Source organism: Sciurus vulgaris (genome assembly GCF_902686455.1).
Source record: "Sciurus vulgaris genome assembly, chromosome: 4".
Lineage (NCBI taxonomy): Eukaryota > Metazoa > Chordata > Mammalia > Rodentia > Sciuridae > Sciurus > Sciurus vulgaris.
Genome location: NC_136464.1, coordinates 29,358,885 through 29,380,526, shown reverse-complemented (window position 1 = coordinate 29,380,526; position 21,642 = coordinate 29,358,885). Strand labels below are relative to the sequence as shown.

The following is a 21,642-nucleotide window of genomic DNA, read 5'->3' as shown; positions in this document are numbered from 1 at the left end:
GGGGCGATTCTGCTTCCGCGGTGCCTGCTGGGGCACGGGCCTCGGGGACGCGCACGGCGCGCGCCGCCGTAGAGGACGCGCTTCTCCGGTCGCGCGCGCGGCAACCCCGGCTCTGAGCGGAAACCGAAGGCACACAGGGGAGAAACGTAGAACATGAAGAGGCAGGGGGCGTCCTCCGAGCGGAAACCGGCGTGGATAGCGTCGGGGAAGGCGGGTGCGGAAGGTGGCGGGGCCGGGGGCGGTCGACCGGTTCTGGGGCCCGGCCTGTCACCATTTCTCCCGGAGTCTTTTCCTCAGTCCCTGGCGCGGCACGTCCTGGCCTTAAGCCCGTGTGGGTTCGAATCCCGGCGCCACCACGCTCCGTCGTGCGACCTAGTGCAAGTTGGTTAGGTCATCCCAGCCGCATGTCAGTCAGTTCCCCCTCACTGTCGCGGTGAGAGCCCTTGGAACGCGGACCCAGGCCTCACAGCAACCTGTAGCTGCCACAGCGGCCGTGGTTTTTGTTCCCGGAGTCACAGCTGCCAGGTGGCAGTGGCCCCAAGTCCCTAGTTCTTACTCAGCGCCAGGGCGAGCTCGCGGAGCAGGCTCTGCAGAATTTGGCAGGTGCTTTCTCCTCCTAATCCGTGAATTCTGGGTTCTCCTTTTTTTTTTTTTTTTTTGGTCTCAGGATTCCTTTATCATCCTAAAATTATTGAAAACCTCAAAGATTCTCTGTATGAGTTATATCTGTCGATTTCGATCATACTAGAAATTAAAACATTTTCAAAATGATAGACTAATTAGGAAATAAGATAAACCCATTACATGTAAATAACTTTTATGAAAAATAAATATTCTTAAAATAGAGAAAGTGACTTACAGATTTTTTAAATCTCTTAAAAATACTGACTTGATGAAAGACAGTTGGATTTTCATACCTATTTCTGCATTCAATCTGATATGTCAAGTAGCCTCCTGAAAACTTCACTATACTTGTAAGAGAGTGAAAAAGGCAAATCAATTCTTAGTATTATAAAAATGATTTTTCACTCCACAGATTAAAAGGGTTTCAGAGGTCCTGAACTACCTCATTATAAGCAGTACTGCTTCAAACAAACGGTCTTTTCCTTTGATCTGTACGAATAACTGTTGCTTAGGACTTCTCCCTTACTGCCTGCTGTGTGCATCTCCACCTTCACCTGGCAGGGTCATTTCTGGTGTGAAGCTAATGGTAACACAGCAGCATTGTCCAGTTCCATCTGTGGGACAGTGGTGTGGTATCCATCAGGAGACTTAGGGAGTTAATGCAATGTTGAATAAGAGCATAGATCAACACTTAACTCTTTCACAGTTAGAGATGATTGTCTTTTAAATAAATGATATCCTTGAAATGTGATATTAACTTAGGATGAATTTTTGTTTTATTTGCTGTTCAAAGTAAAATGGCTTTTTAAATTATAAAAACAATATTGATAGAAAAATTTATCATCATAAAAAAGTAAAAAGAATTCCAAACCTCACCACCCATTGGTAACCATTACCAGTATGAAATGAACATTCTTTCAGACATCTTTGCATGAAGTATGCATTCAATATTTTTAATTTAAAAGATGTATATGCTTAACCTACAGGTAAAACTCAACTGTGTTTACAACATATTTTTAGTATCAATATGACTTTTTATGAATGTGTTAGTTATTTTTATAAATATTTGAGGGATTGATGTATAGCATGTTTGCTGTCAGTGATGGTAAAGATTTCTTACATAAAGACCTTAGGAACTTTAGGTCAACAGAGTGATCAGACACTTGTCTGCATAAATAAGAGGTAGAATATAATTGTAATTAGTCATTTAAAGAGGAATGTAGGAATTTAGTTTCTCTCTTTTCAAGCAGATGTCCACAGTAATGCTTATTTATTAACATTTCTTTTGAACTTAGCAAAAACTTCAAACTTTTGGTTTAATGATGGTTTCATAGAGGTTTGAGGGGGTAGCTCAGTGGTAGAACACTTGCTTAGCATGTCTGTAATCCTAGCAACTCTAGAGGTTGAGGCAGGAGGATCCCAAGTTCAAGGCTGGCCTCAGCACTTTGGCAAGACTGTCTCAAAAAAAAAAAAAAAAAAGAAGAACTAGGGGTAAAGAAGAACGCAGTGGTAAAGCACCTCTAGGTTCAAACCCTAATACCAAAAATAAACAAATAAGAGGAATGTATAACCTAAGAGTTATGTGAGTTCAAAAGAAAAATAAAAGTGATAATTCCTACTTTGGGAGAGAGAGAAAAAAAATCATGGAAATGTGACAATGTGAGCCTTGGAAAATTGTGGCATTTAAAGATTAAGCTAGAAGAATTTTGTGGGTTAAGCAAATTTCATCAGCAATACCAAGGGTGAAGATTGGAGAGAACTGCAGGCCTAAAGAGGAAATAATGTGTAGTTCATTGTGGTAGTGAATTTTTTTTGAATGCCCATTTACGTGAATTGTTTCTTGATGTTCACTACTCTGAGGTAGGTACGAAAGCCTACCCTGTTTTATGGGAAACTTGGTTAACATGTCAGGGATCACACAATAAATAAATGGTGGGATCAGAATTTGAAGTCCATTCCTGCTTTTAAATATATTTTCCTTATAAAGATGTTTGAACATTTTATAGGCATTGAGAAGCATTGTAATAATCTGAGCTGGGGTGTAATGATGATATCTGTTTTGGGAAGATTAATTTAGCATTCAGCATATATTTTCCTTAGTATGCTTTCTTATGTATGTGACTGTGTATGTATTTCACAGTCCAGAGATATCAATTTAATAGAAAACATGGAATTTTACTGTATTCAAAATTCCTAGAGTACTTATGTATTTCCCTACCATTGGTAGAGAAATAAAATTTCTTAAATATTAAAATATTTGTGGGACATTGGTCCACATGGACAGTATCCTCATAAATTTCTGTTCTCCATGGATTTTAGGAGCAACAAATGCATTTCTCATGGAAGTGTGTGTTGATTCAGTAGAGTCAGCTGTGAATGCAGAAAGAGGAGGTAAGAGAAATTAGAGAATGAGTGACAGTTAGCAACCCATTCAAGAGTCTGAAAATGAATTCTATAAACTGACCTCAGAAGCCCTTGTGATTTCCAAGGATCCTGATAATCCTCTTGAAAACAACAAACTAAAAAACTACTGGAAAATTATAATTTAGTTTCTCTCTTTTCAAGCAGATGTCCACAATAATGCTTATTTATTAACATTTCTTTTGAACTTAGCAAAAACTTCAAACTTTTGGTTTAATGATGGTTTCAAAGGGGTTTGAGAGGGTAGCTCAGTGGTAGAACACTTGCTTAGCATGTATAAGGCCCTGGGTTCAAACCTAACACTGGGGGGGGGGGGATTAAAGATGTTTGAGAGACATTATTTATTTTTGCCCAAGATTTCTTTTGTGCTCTGAACTTGTTTGAATAGGAATCCTAGACAGTTCCATCATCTCAGAATCAGAAAAAAATTCTAAGTTTTAAAAAATTTATTTAAATTTCATATATTTATTTATTTATTTTTATGTGGTGCTGAGATCAACCCAGTGCCCCACACATGCTAGGCAAGTGCCTTGCCACTGAGCAACAGCCCAAGCCCTAAATTTTTTATTATGGAAAAATTTTTAAACACATATTGCAAAAGTAGAGTAGAATAATGAATCCCAATGTATCCATTACTCAACTTCAATTATTTTTAACACATGATCACTCTTCTTTCAGATATGTCAGGGATCAGCAAACTTTTTTGGTAAAGAGCTGCATAGTCCATATTTTTAGCTTTGTTGGACATATTTGGTCTTTATCACTTGCTCTTTGTTTTTAAAAAATAATCGGGACTGGGGAGATAGCTCAGTTGGTAGAGTCCTTGCCTTGCAAGCACAAGGCCCTGAGTTTGATCCCCAGCATCCAAAAAAAAAAAAAAAAAAAAAAAATTAAAAAAAAAATAATCTTTTGGGGGCCTGAGTTGTGGCTCAGTGGTAGAGTGTTTGCCTAGCACAGGTGATACCATGGGTTCGATCCTCAGCACCACATAAAAACAAATAACAGTTAAATCCTAAAAATAATATCCTTTGAAAATGCAAAAACCCTTCTTGGTTTGGCAATAAAAAGGTATAGAGTGCTGATATATGCTATAACAGATGAATCTTGAGACATCATTCTGAAAGAAACCAATCACAAAATACCATATTGAACAATTTCCAATTGTATGACATGTCCAGAATAGGCAATTTATGGAGACAGATAATAGATTAGTGATTGCCTAGTGCTGAGAGGCATGGGGAGAAGGGGAGGTGACTGTTAAAGGGTGGAGTTATTTGGGAGGATGTTGAAAGTGTCTTAATTGTGATGGTTGCAAACCTTGGAATATACTAAAGAGCACAGTATTGTACACTTCAGGTGGGTTGATTATATGGCATGTGAATCACTGTTAATAATGCTATTATTTTTAAAAACCCATAAAAATATTCTTAGCTTTCAAGCTAAGCATAACAAAAATAAGCTTTCAGTCTTTGGCCTGTAAGTCATAGTTTGTTAACCCTTGATCTATATACCTGCTGTACTCTCAACCCCAGATTATTTTGAAGCAAATCCTATACATCATGTAATTTCATCCTTAAATATTTAAGAATATATCTGTAGAGGATAAGGACTTTTCTTTTTTGGGACTGGTGACCCAAAAGCACTCTGCTACTGAGCTACATTCCCCAGTTCTCCTAACTATTTTTTATTTTGAGACATGCTCTTACTAAGTTGCTGAGGGTCTTACAAAATTGCTGAGGCTGACCTCAAACTTGCTATCCTCCTGTCTTAGCCTCCTGAGAAGGACTCTTGTTATTTTGGTTCTTTATTATAGTTTTCATTATACCCAGCATAATTGTTTTTTAAAGCTTGGAATAATAGATTCTTTTGGAAAAGATTATGGTATTATCAGCAAAGAGCCAACATTTTACTATGATCTAGTAACATCTTTATTCTAAATCATTTCCCTGTGCATGTCAACCCTATAATTTAAAATTTTAAGAAAACTACCTTGAACTAACTCTCACATTTTATCATCAGTAACACAACTGCATTGCAGAAAACAGTTGAGATTAAAAATCGAGTTTTAGTCTATAATTTGATTCCTAATAGGTAATTTCTAAGACTCTTCTATATTTGGGGAAAATGTAAACAATTTTCTATTTAATAAGAGCTTTAAAGAAATTGTTTAAAGCAATGCTTTTTTATCACAGGTGCTGGTCGAATTGAATTATGTTCTGGTTTATTGGAGGGAGGAACCACACCCAGCATGGGTAAGTGTCTTGTTTTTCACAAACTTCTTGTAGGAGGCTTTTTTTAAAAAATGTTTTTATTAGTGCATTATAGTTGCACATAATAGTGGAGTTCATTTTAACATTCATAAATGCATATAGCATAGTTTGCTCCGTTTCGATGCCCAGTACTTCCATTTTCCCTCCCCTCCTCCCTCCTCCTGATTCCCTTCCTCTACTCTGTTGTCCTTCCTTTTTTCTGATACTGGGGATTGAACTCAGGGTCATTTAACAACTGCCACATCATGAGCCCTTTTTATTTTTTTATTTTGAGACAGAGTCTTGCTAAGTTGCCTAGGGTCTTACTAAGTTGTAGGGGCTGGCCTCAGACTTGGAATACTCCTGCCTCAGCCTCCAAAATCACTGGGATTACAGGTGTGCACCACTATACCCAGCTGTTGGTCTTCCTTCTATTTATTTATTTTTAATTGGTACATTATTGTTATATATAAAATTGGAAATTGTGATACATTCATATATGCATATAGAATAATTTGGTCAACTTCATAACCCAGTTCTTTCTCATAGGAGTTTATAAGGCCTAAAGGCAACTATATATCAGTTTCATTGGTGTCCTTTACTAATGTCACATTAACTATGTTGTGAATATTGTATCATTTGGAAATGCTTATGGTTGTAAATAACACAATTAAAAATTTGATCAGGGGCTGGGATTGTAGCTCAGTGGTAGCCTAGCTTGTGTGAGGCATGAAAATAAATAAATAAAATAAAGATATTGTATTCATCTACAATTAAAAATTTTAAAAAACAAAGCAAAACAAAAAAAGATTTGGTCAAACTTTTTTTTCCCAAAGATCAAAAAGTTGGAAGGTAGTACTTGCTGTTAATACTGATTCAGTTATTCTGCAGTAGCATCAAAGATTAGACTTTTAAAAAATCTTTCTATATTGGCATCCTCAATATATTTTTATCTTCATTTCTTCCCTCCTGTCTTTTGTGTTATTGTTGTCACACATTTTACTTTCATTTTATTAAAAACCCCATGCTATATTGTTATTTTTGTTTTAAAAGTCAATTATCTTTTAAATATATATAAGTAATAAAGCAATCATCCTGCTTCTGTCTCCTGAGTTGTTGGGATTATAGAGTTCTTTCTCCTTTGTTTATTTATTCTTTGTACTAGTGATTGAATCCAGGAGCACTTTACCAATGATCTACATCCCCAGCCCTTTTTATTTTTTATTTAGAGACAGGGTTTCACTGAATGTAGAGGCTGCCTTGAACTGAAGATCCTCCTGCCTAAGACTCCCAGGTCACTGAGATTATAGGCAACTGTCACTGCACCCAGCTTAACTTTATTGTTTTTTTTTTTAATTTATTTTTTTGTGGTGCTGGGCATTTGAACCCAGGGCCTTGTGCTTACGAGGCAAGCACTCTGCCAGGTGAGCTATATCCCCAACCCTTAACTTTATTTTTGAAAGATATTTTTGCTGGGTGTAGAATTCTAGGATAACAGGGTGTTTTTTCCTTTCTTTCAGTTCTTTGAAGATGTTTTTTCTTCATCTTCTTGCTTGTGTTGTTTCTTGTAAGAAATCCATATCCATAACTTCATTTTTTTCTCTGTGTAATGCCCCTGTTAAATTGCTTTTAAGATGTTTTCTTTATTCTTTGTTTTGAACAGTTTGTTTATGATGTACTAGGTTGTATTTTTTCATGTTTCTTTGACCTGTACATTTGTACTTTTAATCACATTTGGAAAACTGTTAGTATTCAATGTCCTCCACTCCCTCCTTCAGAGACTTGAGTTATACTAGATTGCTTTGAAATTGTCCCAAAACTCACTAATGAGCTACCTGTATATACATATGGATATTTCATCTTGCACAGTTCCTATAGTTTTGTCTTTGAGGTTACTCATCTTTTGCAATATTTAGTATGCTTTTAATCTTGCCTGGAATATTTTTCATTTCATACACTTGTTTTTTCCTCTGTAGAAATTTAATATTCTAGACCCTACCTAGGCTTTCCCTCCCTGAGCTGTGGCCTTGAAACTGAGGCAGTAAACTGGGTCAGTCATAGAGTTCACCTCACTCGTTTTCTGTCTTTCAGGGATCATTGTCTTTTGTTGTTTGATGTCTAGTGTCTTAACAAACTGTTGTTTTAAATATTTTGTTCATTTTTTATTATTAAAGGAAGGAGGATGAACCTACTGTTTTTATATCTCCCATGTCTCTTCTTAACTTTTTCGAACACATGGAATAAAGTTATAAGACCTGTAGTAATGACTTTGCGAATTCTAACATCTACATTAGATTTGTTTCATTTGATTAATTTATCACCTTGCGATCTGTCTTATTTTCCTGCCTGGTCATTTTTTATTGCATGAAACACATTATGAATTTTACTTTGTTGATTACTGGATATTTTTATGTTCCTATAAATATTTTTGAACAGATAGATTATTTGGAAACGGTTTGGAACTTCAGGTCTTTTTAAGGTCTATTAGGCAATTCTGGAGCAGTGATTACTCTAGAGCTTATTATGCTCTACTACTGAGGCAATACCTTTCTAAGTACTCTGCCGACTCTTTCCTTTCAAAAGAACAGATGTACATGAATACCTAGAGCTTTTTAAATTTTTTAATTTTTCTTTTCTCTCTCTGTATGGGGGCATTGAACCCATAGGTTCTTTACCACTGAGCTCTATTCCCAGGCCTTTTAACTTTTAATTTTAAGACAGAATCTCTCTCAGTGACTTGGGACCTCACTAAATTGATGAGGCTGACCTCAGACTTGGAATCCTTCTGCCTCAGCCTCCTGAGTTGGTGGGATTAACAGACATGCACCAGTGCCTGTATCTACTTAGAGCTTTTAAACTCATGTTTGAATTTTAGTCTGCTTTCTTTTTTTATAGGTGTCCTTCAAGTAGTGAAACAGAGTGTCCAGATTCCAGTTTTTGTGATGATTCGGCCACGTGGAGGTGATTTTTTATATTCAGATCGTGAGATTGAGGTGATGAAGGCTGACATTCGACTTGCCAAGCTTTATGGTGCTGATGGTTTGGTATTTGGGGCTTTGACTGAAGACGGACACATTGACAAAGAGTTGTGCATGTCCCTTGTGGGTAAGAATTTGTATATGAGATGTATAAACCTCTACTGATGGTTGTATTTATGTTCCTGATGCAGAAAAATATCATCACAAAATGGACTTTTCAGTCATACCTGCAGGCAGTTATACTAACCCACCTAATTTAGGTAAATATACCTAATTTAACAGTAATTATTTAGATGTTTATGGTAGAGATAGTGGAGAATATGCATGACAGAGCCCTGCTAACTCTCCTCAGTTGCTGTAGATCTGGTTATGATCTCATTCTTACAAGGTTTAAGGATCATTTACTGTTAGTTTCTTAACCACTGCACCAAAACCTTTAAAGTCATTGCATTCAGTGAGAATGCAGAGTTGGAGAGAATAGAAGCAAACTACCTGTTACTTGATCAACATTGTTTCTTGAAGAACCTCTAGAGGGGCAAATAATAGATGTAATGATGTTCTTATAGTTGCCAAATTGTGCAATTTTTCTTTGGTGCCTCTAAGGTGTGGTTAGCCATATTTTATATAAAAATAAGAATTTATTAGAAAGATAGGATTTAAATTTGAAGGCCACCATCTTATTATCATTTAGTTCACTGTCTTACTTCTTAGAAGAAAGTATAAAAAATTTTCACCTTCCAACCTTACATAGAGCATTCTATATATAGTAATCAATGATGACCTTTTCTATTCATCTTGTTATGTGACTTTCTTTTTATAGCTATTTGCCGTCCTCTGCCAGTTACTTTCCATCGAGGTGAGTAGTTTCCATTTTATAAACTCTGTTGAACAGTGTCAGTTCTCTAACTTCCCCAGAAATTACAACCTTTCTATGGAGCACAGTTCTATAGTGTTATTCAAATCTTGGAATGAAAAGTTGTAAATTTAAAGATGAACAATATCTAGAAAATTTGAAGGCTCAATTATAAAAGTTGTTAAAAGTAGGTGGTTGTAGAATATAATAGAGAAGTAGGAGATAGTAAGTATTACCGTGCTGGCAATATATCCTATCATGTAGAGGGCCTGCCTCGCATGCTCGAGGCCCAGGTTCAAGTCCCCAGCACTGTGGTGTTGTGGAAACAGTATTACCTGCAAGTGCATGTATCTATCTGGGCAACAATTCTGAGATTCATTTTAATTAGATTATCTTAGGTTATGTGCAGCCCTAAAAAGAACAAATCACTGTTGGCTAGTGAAATAAAATGTACTGCCTGGCTTAAACCAGACAAAACCCTCCTAGAGCTAGGGGTGAGTTCACCTTTCTAGAAGATTCATATGGGGAGAGAGGGTGAATATATGAAGGATTGGATATTTTTTGGAAAGAGAAAAGAAGAAATAGGTGCTAAATGGTAAATGAACAGATGTCCACTAAAGTATGTGAAATTACTTTTCACAATTGATATCTTGTCTGCATCATTTTTAAAAGTGCTTTCTATTTACATATCAGTTGATTATAATTTCAGTGTAGTTTGGCTAAATGTTGGTGAAATGGATGAAGATATACTTTTGCCTTAGAGGACACTGCCATTGCACATGAAAAAAAGAAAAAAGAACCATAATGTATTTTTATATTTTTACCTGACATGTTGGAGAGTTTGTCAGCACTTTTCTTCCTTTTAAGTAAGCATTCAGAGATTAGGCTAAGAGTGAATACCAGGATCTGAATATAGAAATTAAGGATAAAGTGTATTTGTTATTCTTCTTTCTCTTTGAAATGTATAACACTATGAGAAAACTCTTTTCTTTGACTTGACGTTAGCAATTCTTATAAACTAGCAATAATTAAAAGATGTTAGGGTGCCTAAAAATCTGCACCTTGAGGCTAACACACATAAGAAAAAGGTTTTTTTTGTTTTTTTTTTTTGTTGCTTTTTTTCCGAGGTGCTGGGGATTTGAACCCGGGTTGGTGTGCACGGGACGTGTGCACTCTACAAGATGAACTATTCTCTCACTTAAGAAAATATTAATACATGAAAAGCATTTTAAATTAGTGGACATTTATCTGAAAAATATATATTTTAAATTTTTGACATTGCAAATAATTTAGAAAGTAAACTAGCCGTATTTTTTCTGCTCTTAAATTAAGACAATGACTTTTTTCTTTTTATCCAGTAAGTTTAACACAAATATTGTCATATTTTCAAAATTTGTGGAAATTTTATATTTTCCTGCATTTTCACTCATTATTTAATGAGACTATGAGAGTGTCATCACAGGTGAGAAAGTGCTACCACCAAAAGAGGAAAGTCTTCCATTTAGCTGATTTAGCTGAAGTAGCTTTTCTGTTTTGAGGTTCCTAGGCCATTTTCCTCTCAGAGGGTTCTGAGGAAAGAGGTTTCTTAGAAAATAGAATGGAATTGGGCAGGCAAGGTAACATACCTGTAATTCCAGCAACTGGGGAGGCTGAGGAAGAAGGATCACAAGTTCGAGGCCAGCCTTAGCGACTTAGTGAAGCCCTAAGCATCTTAGCTAGACCCTGTTACAAACATAAAACATGAAAATGGCTGGACTTGTAGCTCGGTGGAAATGCCTCTAGATTCAATCTCCAGTACCAAAAAAAAAGATGGAATTGAAACTTTATATATCTGTTGAAAACAGTTGTCCTTATGAGCCTTCTATATGTCAGGCAAAAGGATTGATACAGAATAGTAGTCAGTAATAAGAATGTGAGCCAAGCTTTTCCTAGAACTGGTGAGTTACTTTATTTAGTCCAGTTTGTCTAAAGCCTGAGAGCAGTTTCCTAAATTTGGTTACTTATCTATTGCACTTAATAATTTTACCATATCTCAATGCTTACCTGTGCAAATTAATTTAATAATTTTCTTAAATAAAATCTTAAGTAAATTAATTAAAGAAAAACATTTACATTATTGAAAATTGGAAAATTTTCACTTCTTTTCTGCATTTATGTAAATATACCTATTAAAATGTATTCTAGTAAAATGATCATGCATATTACCAGTGGAGTGCAGACTGTGGTGTGCTGGTAAATTGACTCTTGGGAAAAAAAGAGCTCCAATTTGTAGTATTTTCTGATTTCTGAGGTTAAGTACTCTATCTTGAATAACTTCAAGATACCAGTGGACTAACAATCTGATTTGCAGAATTCCTGAATATTTAATAATTGGCTCTTGAAAGCCTGTATAAGTAGATTGAGCATACCACCATATGTGTACTGTGCTTTGAATAATACTGCATTAGAGAATATCTGTTTAAATTCAAATCAATTTTATTTATTTCAGCCTTTGACATGGTTCATGATCCAATGGCAGCTCTGGAGACCCTCTTATCCTTGGGATTTGAACGAGTGTTGACCAGTGGATGTGACAGTTCAGCATTAGAAGGGCTACCTCTAATAAAGCGACTCATAGATCAGGTACAAACAATTTCTTTTCTTTCTTCCTAAGACCATTGTGGTTACTCCTGACATTCTGTTGTTCTGCTAGGATATAAAATTAAATATTACTGACTTTATGATTACTCTATAGGAAAAAGCAAACAAATTCCTGTTTCTCTCACATGAGTGCTCTTAATAACCAAGGCTCTTCAGTTCTAATGGTAGACAGTGCCTATAGATCTGATTTAACTTGGATAACCATAGCAAATTCTACCTTTTCTGTGCTATCAACATTGCCTAGTTTTAAGCCACATCTTTTCATTGCCAGCCCATGTATACTCAAGGGATCCCATGAATTTATGAAATAATTATCATCTTTACTTTCTAAATGTAAAATTATGTTCTTTTATTTTTCTCCATCTGTCAATATAGAAAGAAATATATTTTTCTGTAGTCCAAGCTTTCCTGATGAGCTATCATCATTTTTAGAGTAGTCAGGTATGCCTTTTTAATTGAAGTATGTCTGTTTTCTGACACCAGTCCAGAGGCATTCCAAGTCAATGAGTATAGACTCTGAGATGAGAGAGTTCTGTATCTGAGACTCAGATTCGACACTTGTTTGCTGCATGATGTTGAATATATTACTAACTTAAAATCCTCATTTCCTTATGTGTGAAATTGAAATAAATTTAAAATTTTTTTTTTTTTTTTTTTGTATCAGGGATTGAACCCAGGGGTGCTTAACCACTGAGCAACATTCCCAGCCCTTTTTATTTTTTATTTTGAGATAGGGTCTTCCTGAGTTGCTTAGGGCCTCACTAAGTTCCTGAGGCTGACTTTGAACTCTTTTTTTTTTTTTTTTTTGCGGTGCTGGGGATTGAACCCAGGGCCTTGTGCTTGTGAAGCAGGCACTCTACCAACTGAGCTGTATCCCCAGCCCTGACTTTGAGCTCTTGATCCTTCTGCCTCAGCTTCCCACACCACTGGGATTACAGGCATGCACCATCACACATGGTTAATTCTTCCTTTATAGGGTTTCTGTTAGGATTGAAAGAGATATGTAATAGCCATAGCACAGTGCTTGGCATATAGTAAGTAGATCTTAGAACATGTTAGTTTCCATTATTATTACTAGTGTTATTAATATTATTTATCATTCCTGTATAGTCATCTGATTATTTTTACTTATCTACAGCTATAAAAATAAGAAATTTCCTCTATGGATTTGGTGTGATTTTGCTACTCTGAAACTTACTGATTTTACAGATATTTATTAAGTATATATTAGATGCAGGATATTTGTACTGTGGTGGTGACCAAGAGATAAGGGTGTCTGTGTGTGTGTGTGGGCGCGCGCGCATGCACACCTGTAACAGTCACCACTCTTCACAGTCTGATGACCACAGATACTTTTATTTTTATTTTTTTATTTTTTTAAATTTTTCAAAGCAATTATTTATTTATTTAAGGCAAGGTTGCAGAGTATTAATTTAATATCTCAACAATCAATCGTATTTGTGAAAACTTGGAATATAAAATTGGAAAGTAAAACCCAACATTATTTATAATACACTTTAAATATGAAATGCTTAGTTTGTGTATGTAACAACATCCTTACCCTCAAAACCACAAAACACCAATGAAATTAATTATAAAAGACTACAGTAAATAAGAAAGGCACTATTTTCAAGGCTTAAGGATTCAACATAGCAATTATATCAGTCCTTTAAATGTTATAGATTTATTACAATTTCTATTAAAATCTAAAGACTTTGTAGACATAGACAAGCTAATTCCGCTAGATACATGTAAAGAAAAAAGAATTGTAACCACCTAACCTGAGATACCAAGTAATGTTTAAGGAATCCTACGATTCAATATTGAGCCCTATTGTAAAGCTACTGTTTTACTCAGCTATTTCATTGACTAAAAGGATCTGACCAGCACAATAGTAGAACAGAATAGGTTCATTTGCGGGCTCGTGGTTTCAGAGGTCTTAGTCCACAGAAGGCCAGAGGCAGAACATCATGGCAGAAGAGTGTGGCAGAGGGAAGCAGCTTGCATCATCAGGAAGCAGAGGGACAGAGAGTTTCCACTCTCCAGATACAAAATGTATGCCTAAGAGTCACACCCAAATTCCAATCTGCTCCTGCCACACCCTACCATTTCAATGAATCCCATCTGGGATTAATTCACTGATTGGGTTAGGACTCTTAAGACCCAATCATTTCTCCTCTGAATCTTCCTGCATTGTCTCACACGTGAGCTTTGGGGGAAACCTCACATCCAAACCATAACATTTCACCCCTGGCCCCCAAAAGCTCACATTCATCTGACAATTCAAAATACATTTAGTCCATTTTCAAGAGTCCCTATAGTTCCAAGATTGCTCAAAGTTCAAGCCACAGTCTTCCCTCAGGCTCAGGCACTCTCGAATTGTGAGCTCCTATAAAATTAAAAGTAACTTACAAATATCCAACCTATAAAGGAACTGAGTAAACATTTCCATTTACAAAAATAGAGGCATTGAAAGAAGGGATAGGACCAAAGCAAGACCAAAATCCAGCTGGACCAACAGGTCCTGTAGCTCCATGTCCGGCACCTGGGGCACCTGGGGCACCTGGGGCACGTGGCATCTTGATGTTCTCTACAAATGGCTTGTGTAGCTCCATCCATGTGGCCTTGTTTGTTGCAGCCTAAACGGCCTTCCTGTTGGTTTGTCTCTGCTTGTTTTCCTGCAGTTTTCTTAGGATGATGTCCCATGTTACTGGCATTTCTTAATCTCGGAGGTTTCCACCGCAGCTTTGACTTCCTTCTCACATCTCCACACTTTGATTTCTCAGGGGGTGCCTGCAGGGACTTCAGCCCTGCTGCACTTTGCCTGGCCTCCCAGACTTTCCTTTGAAATCTAGGTGGAAGCCTCCTCGATCCCCTAACTCCAGCATCCTGCATTCCTGCAGAACCAGCACCATGTGGTTGACACCAAAGTCTGCCGCCATCTCGAACAATAGCCAAGCCTCCAGGAACCCTTGCTGCAGCAGCCTCTGAGGGTCTGGGTGGATGAGCACATTGATAAAACTCGATACTTTTAAATAGAGAACAGAAGGTGTTATGTGAGCACATTGGAGAAAAATTAACTCCAGATTTTTTGCAGCAGGAAGGTTGGCACTGGTTAGGGGAAACTTCCCTAAAGAAAAGATATCCAAACTGCAATGTCTTACTCATTTGAAGGACATTTGAGAGTAGGGGGTGTGGAGGAATTGCTTCATGCAGGAAAAATTGTATATGCAAAGACCTGGAATCAACAGCAAGTATAACTCAAGATACTGAAGAATGATCAAACTGTTGAAGATGAAGAGAAGAATGATATCCAGAGTTTTGAAAACCTTATTAAATTGTGTTTATATTTAATCCTTCATGCATTGGGGAATGGTGAAGCATTTTAAAATAGAAGAGTTGATGAATCAAGTTTCCAGTTTAAAAAGGTTACTCACTAAGGAGTAGAAAATAAGATAATTGTAAGATATAATTGTGATAGTCCTGTGTTGCATTTCAAAGTGTGTGTGTGTGTTTTATGTTTTTATTTTTAATCATTGGTTGGTAGGGAGCTGGTTTAGATAATTCACATTACTATCTTTCCTTGTTGAAGTTACTACCTAACAGCATAATATACTGGTTAAACCATAGGCTTTAGGATTAGAATCCTGGTTTACATGCTGATTTTGTCACTTATTAACAATGACCTGAATCAAATTACCTAACCTTCCTAAACCTTAGTTTCCTCATCTGCAAAGTTAGGATAATAATAGCACCTACTTCCCAGAATAGTTAGGAGAGATTACTTCAGATAATATAGCATAATGTCTGACCCTTAGTGTGTTATATTGTTAAATCACAGTGATAGCCTTAGGCATATAATTCCATATAATCCTTTATAGAAGGCAAAAAAAAAAAAAAAGTAAAAGAATCTGTACCTTTAAAATATCATTTGTCCTTATTTTGGAAAGTCTTCATTGGAAGAAACAGGTAAATATGGCTTTTTCCACCTTGAAATCATTTTTGCTTTCTAAATAGTAAATGTTTTATGAATGATTTTGCTTTTAGCACATTTGAGAGTATGACACATCTTTTTTCTGCTTGATTTTTCTAAGTTATTAAATTCTGTACAATAGCCCTTTCTGTTTATTCTCTATTTTATTAGTTTGCATTATTGTTCCTCATTGTACTTATTGCTACCTGAAACTTTAGTACATAAATGTACCTATTTTCTATCTTCCTTAAATGTGTAAGCTCCATGAAAGTAGAAACTACACCATGTCAGGAAGGCAAAAATTCTAGTACTCTTTTGTGTTTAGTTCCCAGGGGCTTGCAAATTAAACTGGTTAAAGAGGAGAAATAATGGATCTGGATTGCATACCTAAGTACCTATGTACATGTGGAAGTTCACAAAGAAGTATGACTGAAAGTGATTATAGAGATTATGGGCTGGGATTGTGGCTCAGTGTGAAGTGCTTGCCTAGCATGCATGAGGCACTGGGTTCAATCCTCAGCACCACATACAAAACTAAATAAAATAAAGTTTAAAAAAAAGCTGAAATTGTTTAAAAAAAAAGAATTTTGAGGTTATATTATAAACCATCTTAATAGGTGAAAAGGAGGAAGAGAAAGGACTTATGGAGGAAAAAGTAGCTTATATGGAAGGATAAATGGGTCCTTAGGAGAATAGATGGGAGATAAGATTGTTTGATAATAATTTTAATCCCTACTTTCCAGAATTATCAGCAATTAAATTAATTTCTGTAGTCTTAGTAGACCTAGAGAATTTAGTTGAGGATGCAGGATTTAAGTGAATTTTTTTCTCTAGTAACTTAAAATTATGATATTCTTTCTTTTCTAATAAAATCTTTTTAAAATTCAACTATTTTCATCCTATTGCATACCAAGAATGCAGAATTAGTGGTATTTTTTTCAGTAAGGCTTTTCTTCAGGTGGTGTGATTATTCAGTATTTGTATTGTAACCTCCTATTCTTTGCATTCATAACAGTATTAGTTTATAAAGCAATATGATAAAATAATCCTGGATAGAAATGATTATGCTGGTCATCTTACTTGTTCAAGATTCTTACCCCGAGAAAAGATCTACTGAAAATTAGAAATTAGTAGTAATTTTTTAAAATAATATACTTGATTCATCTTTCTCTTCTCGCTGCCTTATTATCCCAGTTCAGAGAAAGATATAGCTGGGCACAGTAGCGCATGCCTGTAACCCAGCAGCTCTGGAGGCTGAGGCAGGAGGATCACAAGTTCAAAGCCAGCCTCAGCAACTTAGTGAGGCCCTAAGCAACTCAGTGAGACCCTGTCTCTAAATAAAATACAAAATAGGGCTGGGGATGTGGCTCAGTGATTGAGTGCCCCCAAGTTCAATCCCCGGTACCCCCCCTGAAATAACCCAAAAAGATATTACAATTTATTTACCTTTTTTTTGTTCTTTTTTCAGGCAAAAGGCAGGATTGTGGTAATGCCAGGTATTTATTTTTCTGTTTGTCTACTAACCTAACACTAATATGTAGTGGAAGAAGAACTAAAAAAGCAGGAAAATGTGAGAGAAAGTATTAGTACATGATGTTTAGAGAAAATAGTTTGATTAAAATGTTCAAGATTAGGAGATTTGTGCTGGAATTAAACTTTAGTAAGAGGAGAACATTCTAATAGTGATGACCTCATTGAGGAGCAAATGAGGAAGTAGATTAGGACTGCAATTTTTCCATGTTTGCTTTCCTACAGTATAGAATGGTATGAATTTGTATGTTTATCTCTGGAGAGGTACACCAAGTTTGATAGTATGTTAAGACCAAACATTTAGATGACATCCCTGGATGAATAACACTACTCTCTCAATTCCTGAAAATCTCTGATCATCAAATTCTTTGTTGAAAACAAAATAATTGGAGCATCTATTCCTGATGATAACCGTAAAATCAATTAAGTGCATAATAACTCATTAGAAATGAACAGATGAGACAGTTTTTAAATGAGAAGAAGCAACCTGAAATCAGCATGAAATTTTTTCTTTTTATTATTTTCTCAAAATAAAAACAATAGAAAATAGCATAACAATCACATTCATTCCTTAGATTTAACATTCTTCTACATTTGTCTCATCTTTTTTTTAGTCCTGAACTATTTTCCTTTTTTTCTTTATTCCCCCCCCCCCCCCCTTAGTGCTAGAGCTCAAATGCAGGACTTTCTTATTCAAGGAACAAGCATTACATTTGGTTGTTCTCTTTAATATCTTTTTTTTTTTTTTTTTTCAATGCTAGGGATTGAACTCAGGGGCATTCAACCACAAAGCCACATCCTTAGCCCTATTTTGTATTTTACTGAGAAACAGGGTCTCACTGAGTTGTTTAGTGCCTCTCTCTGCATTGCTGAGACTGACTTTGAACTCGTGATCCTCCTACCTCAGCCTCCTGAGCTGCTGGGATTATAGGCATGTGCTATTGCACCTGGCTTAAAAAAATGAATTTTAAAAAGTGGACACTTACCCTGTAAATGTTACTGTATTTATGGGATTATTTCTTTTTGATACTGTAAATAGTATCAAAGCTAAAACTTGCTCCTCTAGCTTCTGTATTTTCTATAAACTGGTAGTTAAACTGTAAGACTTGATTAAATTCTCGTTAAATATTTGGATATGAATAATCTGTGATTCTGTGTACTACAAAGTAGATCACATCAGAAAGCATTCAGTCTCTAGACATCTCACTAGCAGTAATACCAAGACTGACCAGGGTTCAAAATGGTGACAACCAGATAAGGACAAGCTTTAAAAGAGGCCAGGTAAAGGATATCATCAGACATTAGGAAGGTTTTCACTTGCAGTAAGTCCCTGAAACAAGCAGTTAGAAAGTATATATGTTCTGTCAAATTGAGATCCTTTATAGACTAATCAGGGAAATGTTAAAGGAACCTACTGAGTCTAATGCTTTTCTGTTTAAGACTAAATAAATGTGGTCTGGGGACATAGCTCAGTTGGTAGTGTGCTTGCACAAGGCCCTGGGTTCAATCTCCAGCACCACCAAAAAAGCAACAACAGCAAAACACAAAGACTAAATGTATTTAGCCTTGAAACTAATAACCAGACTTAGACAATTGTTCACTTTAAGAGTGTCCTTGCTGAATATGTAATTATTAAGTTATCTGCTTTGTGCAAGGCATTATGTGGGATACAGAGTTAAATAAGCAATTATTTCCTCTAGAAGTTGATAGTCTTAGGTCAGAAGATGTTATATTCAGAAATATTTGTGGTTAATTTAACAAACCTTACTGGAGAAATATTATGTCAATTTTAATTATACATATATTGGTAGATGTGAAATAGAATGAATATGAAATAATCCTTCTATTTGAGGAGCTCACAGAATTTCGTGTAAATAAGTACCAGCCAGTAAACATTCTTTGATAAGTCAATCTGAATGCCTAATGAGTTTTCATCATTGGGAAATATAAAGATAAATAGGACATATATAATGAAACTTACAACATATTTAGGTTCTGGTTTCTCATCTATAAGGAAGGGAATATTGAACTAATTGTTCTTTGAGGTCTCTTTTAACTGTAAAGCTCTATTAGCCTATGTGTTGGAAAATGTATTGAGCAATGTGTTTCAGTTTTATTGGTTAGTGGGAAATAATTTGTTTTTTAATCCTTACAAGCTCATGAGGTAGGCAGTATTATCCTCTTTTATTGGTGAAAAAAATTGAGGCTCAGTGGATTTAAATCATTTATCTGAGATCACCCAACTCTGAAGAGCTACAGGGGTGACACCAGTATCCCTTTAAATCTAACTTCTCAGTCTGTGTTCTTGCTTCTTTCAGCAATATGAATGTATCACTAACCAAAAACAAACAAAAAACAAAATCTGAAAGAATATATAAAAACAGGTTATTTCAGCAACTTGAATAGCTTGAGGTACAAAGTACAAACTTTAATGTCATTTTAAAATGTTTATTAATTATATTATTAAATATATTCTCTTTCTCAGAAGACACAAGTATAAAGATCAATAACTTCATATCTGTAATTATTAGTACCAATTCAGAATATGATTTTTATGTATAAATATTTTAAAGATTGTTTATCAAAACATGTAATCATAAAAAAGTAGAGTCAGATTCTTCTGTAAAATGAAACAGAAAGTTGGTATTATGATGAGTAAACTGTGTAAAACTTTCCCTCATTGACATTTCCCATGAAGTTGGTACACTCTTTCAATTTTGGCCACAGAGAAAATCTTACAGGTTCTCTCAGGTTGTGTTTTTGTGTCTTTTCTTCTCAAACCTATTCTTACCTTTCATTTTAATTTGTTTTTTGCTTAAACTGAGGGGAGAGCAGGGCTGATTTGAATGATTTTTCCTTGACCCAGAGTAGTCTTTTTAAATTTAACATCAATAATGTCTAGCTTTGTCATATAAACCAACTGATATATGTAATTTCATCACATAGGCTCTGATCTTAACAGTTCTCCAGAGTATATATCTTTCATTACTTTTTAATTTCATTCTAGCTTAAGGAGAGAGTAATTCTTGAATCAATGAGAAATTTCAGAATGGAGATTTCAAAGAGTAAACAGTCATTGTTATTTAATTTGTATGCAAGATTCTGTTCTCTTAATTTATTACTTGTTCTTTACAACAGGAGGTGGTATAACTGACAGAAATCTACAAAGGATCCTTGAGGGTTCAGGTGCTACGGAATTCCACTGTTCTGCTCGGACTTCTAGAGACTCGGGAATGAGGTTTCGGTAAAAATGTTCCTGGACTCATACAAGAAGGGATGGAATTAATCTTAGCTTTCCAAATAGGAAAACGTTTATTGATACCATGATCAGTCAATGGCATGTTGTGATTAGTACATAAGTATTGTCACCATTTTTGCAGTTTAAAAACATTTCTAAAATGATTCTTGTTCTGTCTTAAATGAGCAGGATCTTTTCAACATAGCAAACCTTTATATAGCCTTTGTGTAGCCTTGCCAGCCATTGCCATTTAGTCATTCTTCCCTCACCTTTGCTATTTTCAGTTATGAAATTATATCACCATTAAGAAATTGAAGCTATTATGTGATTTTTTTTTATACATGAGAGGATTCCTATAACTTAGTAGGTGAATCTTTCTCTTTATAATTTGGGAAAAAATTCTTGTAAAAAAAGAACGAGGCTTAAACTTATATTTCCAGATGTAAAATCAAGTATACTGTTTGATTCAGCTACTAGATGTTTAAGTAATTAATTAATGAAAATTATGGAATATGGTAGTCCAGAGTCCTTATCTTCCCCTGTTTTTGAATCATGAAATAACCAATAAAGTGAAGTGCCAATTGGAGTACTAAATTACCAACTTATATAATTATCTATTCCATTATTATTTCTGTTGCAGAAATTCCTCTGTTGCCATGGGAGCCTCACTTTCTAATTCAGAGTATTCTCTAAAGGTAACAGATGTGACCAAAGTCAGGACTTTGAATGCTATTGCAAAGAATATCCTGGTTTAGCCAGACCTCTCAAAGAGACATGGATATCGCCGTGTGAAGAAAGAAGTATAATCTACGATTCTCTGTGACAAAGTTTTAACCTTCTCCAGCTAGGACAGTCCGTCTTTAAGTTTCACATGGCCATGAAGTATGTTTCCAAGAAGGAAAAGAAATTGAAACAGATACACTCATTTCCTTTGCTTACTCTTGCCAGCCTTTGCCATCATTGTTATTAAATCTGTTTGTGCTACTTCCACAGAGAGGCTTAGTCTATTTTCAGTAGAACTAGTGGATGAACTGAGAAAATTCAGCTGCAAGGTATGAATTAAGCGTGGCTTCAGGGTCAATTCAATAGTTGTAGTATTTTGCCTTTTCATTTGTAAAATAAAAATTTTCATTCTA

At 35.5% G+C, this 21,642-nt stretch overlaps 1 protein-coding gene across 5 annotated transcripts; it reads left to right on the top strand.

The window, feature by feature from the left end:
• Positions 1 to 11: 11 nt before the first annotated feature.
• CUTC (cutC copper transporter) lies at positions 12 to 21,642 on the top strand. 5 transcript variants are annotated; one of them, XM_079138103.1, is made up of 10 exons: positions 12 to 214; positions 2,944 to 3,015; positions 5,238 to 5,297; positions 8,190 to 8,255; positions 8,464 to 8,532; positions 9,093 to 9,128; positions 11,614 to 11,747; positions 17,207 to 17,234; positions 20,407 to 20,512; positions 21,147 to 21,642. In XM_079138103.1, the coding sequence occupies exons 1-10, from the start codon at positions 154 to 156 to the stop codon at positions 21,259 to 21,261; spliced, it is 747 nt and encodes a 248-aa protein (XP_078994229.1). In that variant the 5' UTR covers positions 12 to 153; the 3' UTR covers positions 21,262 to 21,642. The 5 variants fall into 5 exon arrangements, with proteins under 5 accessions (XP_078994229.1, XP_078994230.1, XP_078994227.1 ...); XM_079138104.1 differs by lacking the exon at positions 8,464 to 8,532 and having other exon boundaries at positions 15 to 214; positions 8,190 to 8,399; positions 20,407 to 20,454; XM_079138101.1 differs by lacking the exon at positions 8,464 to 8,532 and having other exon boundaries at positions 16 to 214; positions 8,190 to 8,399; positions 20,407 to 20,506.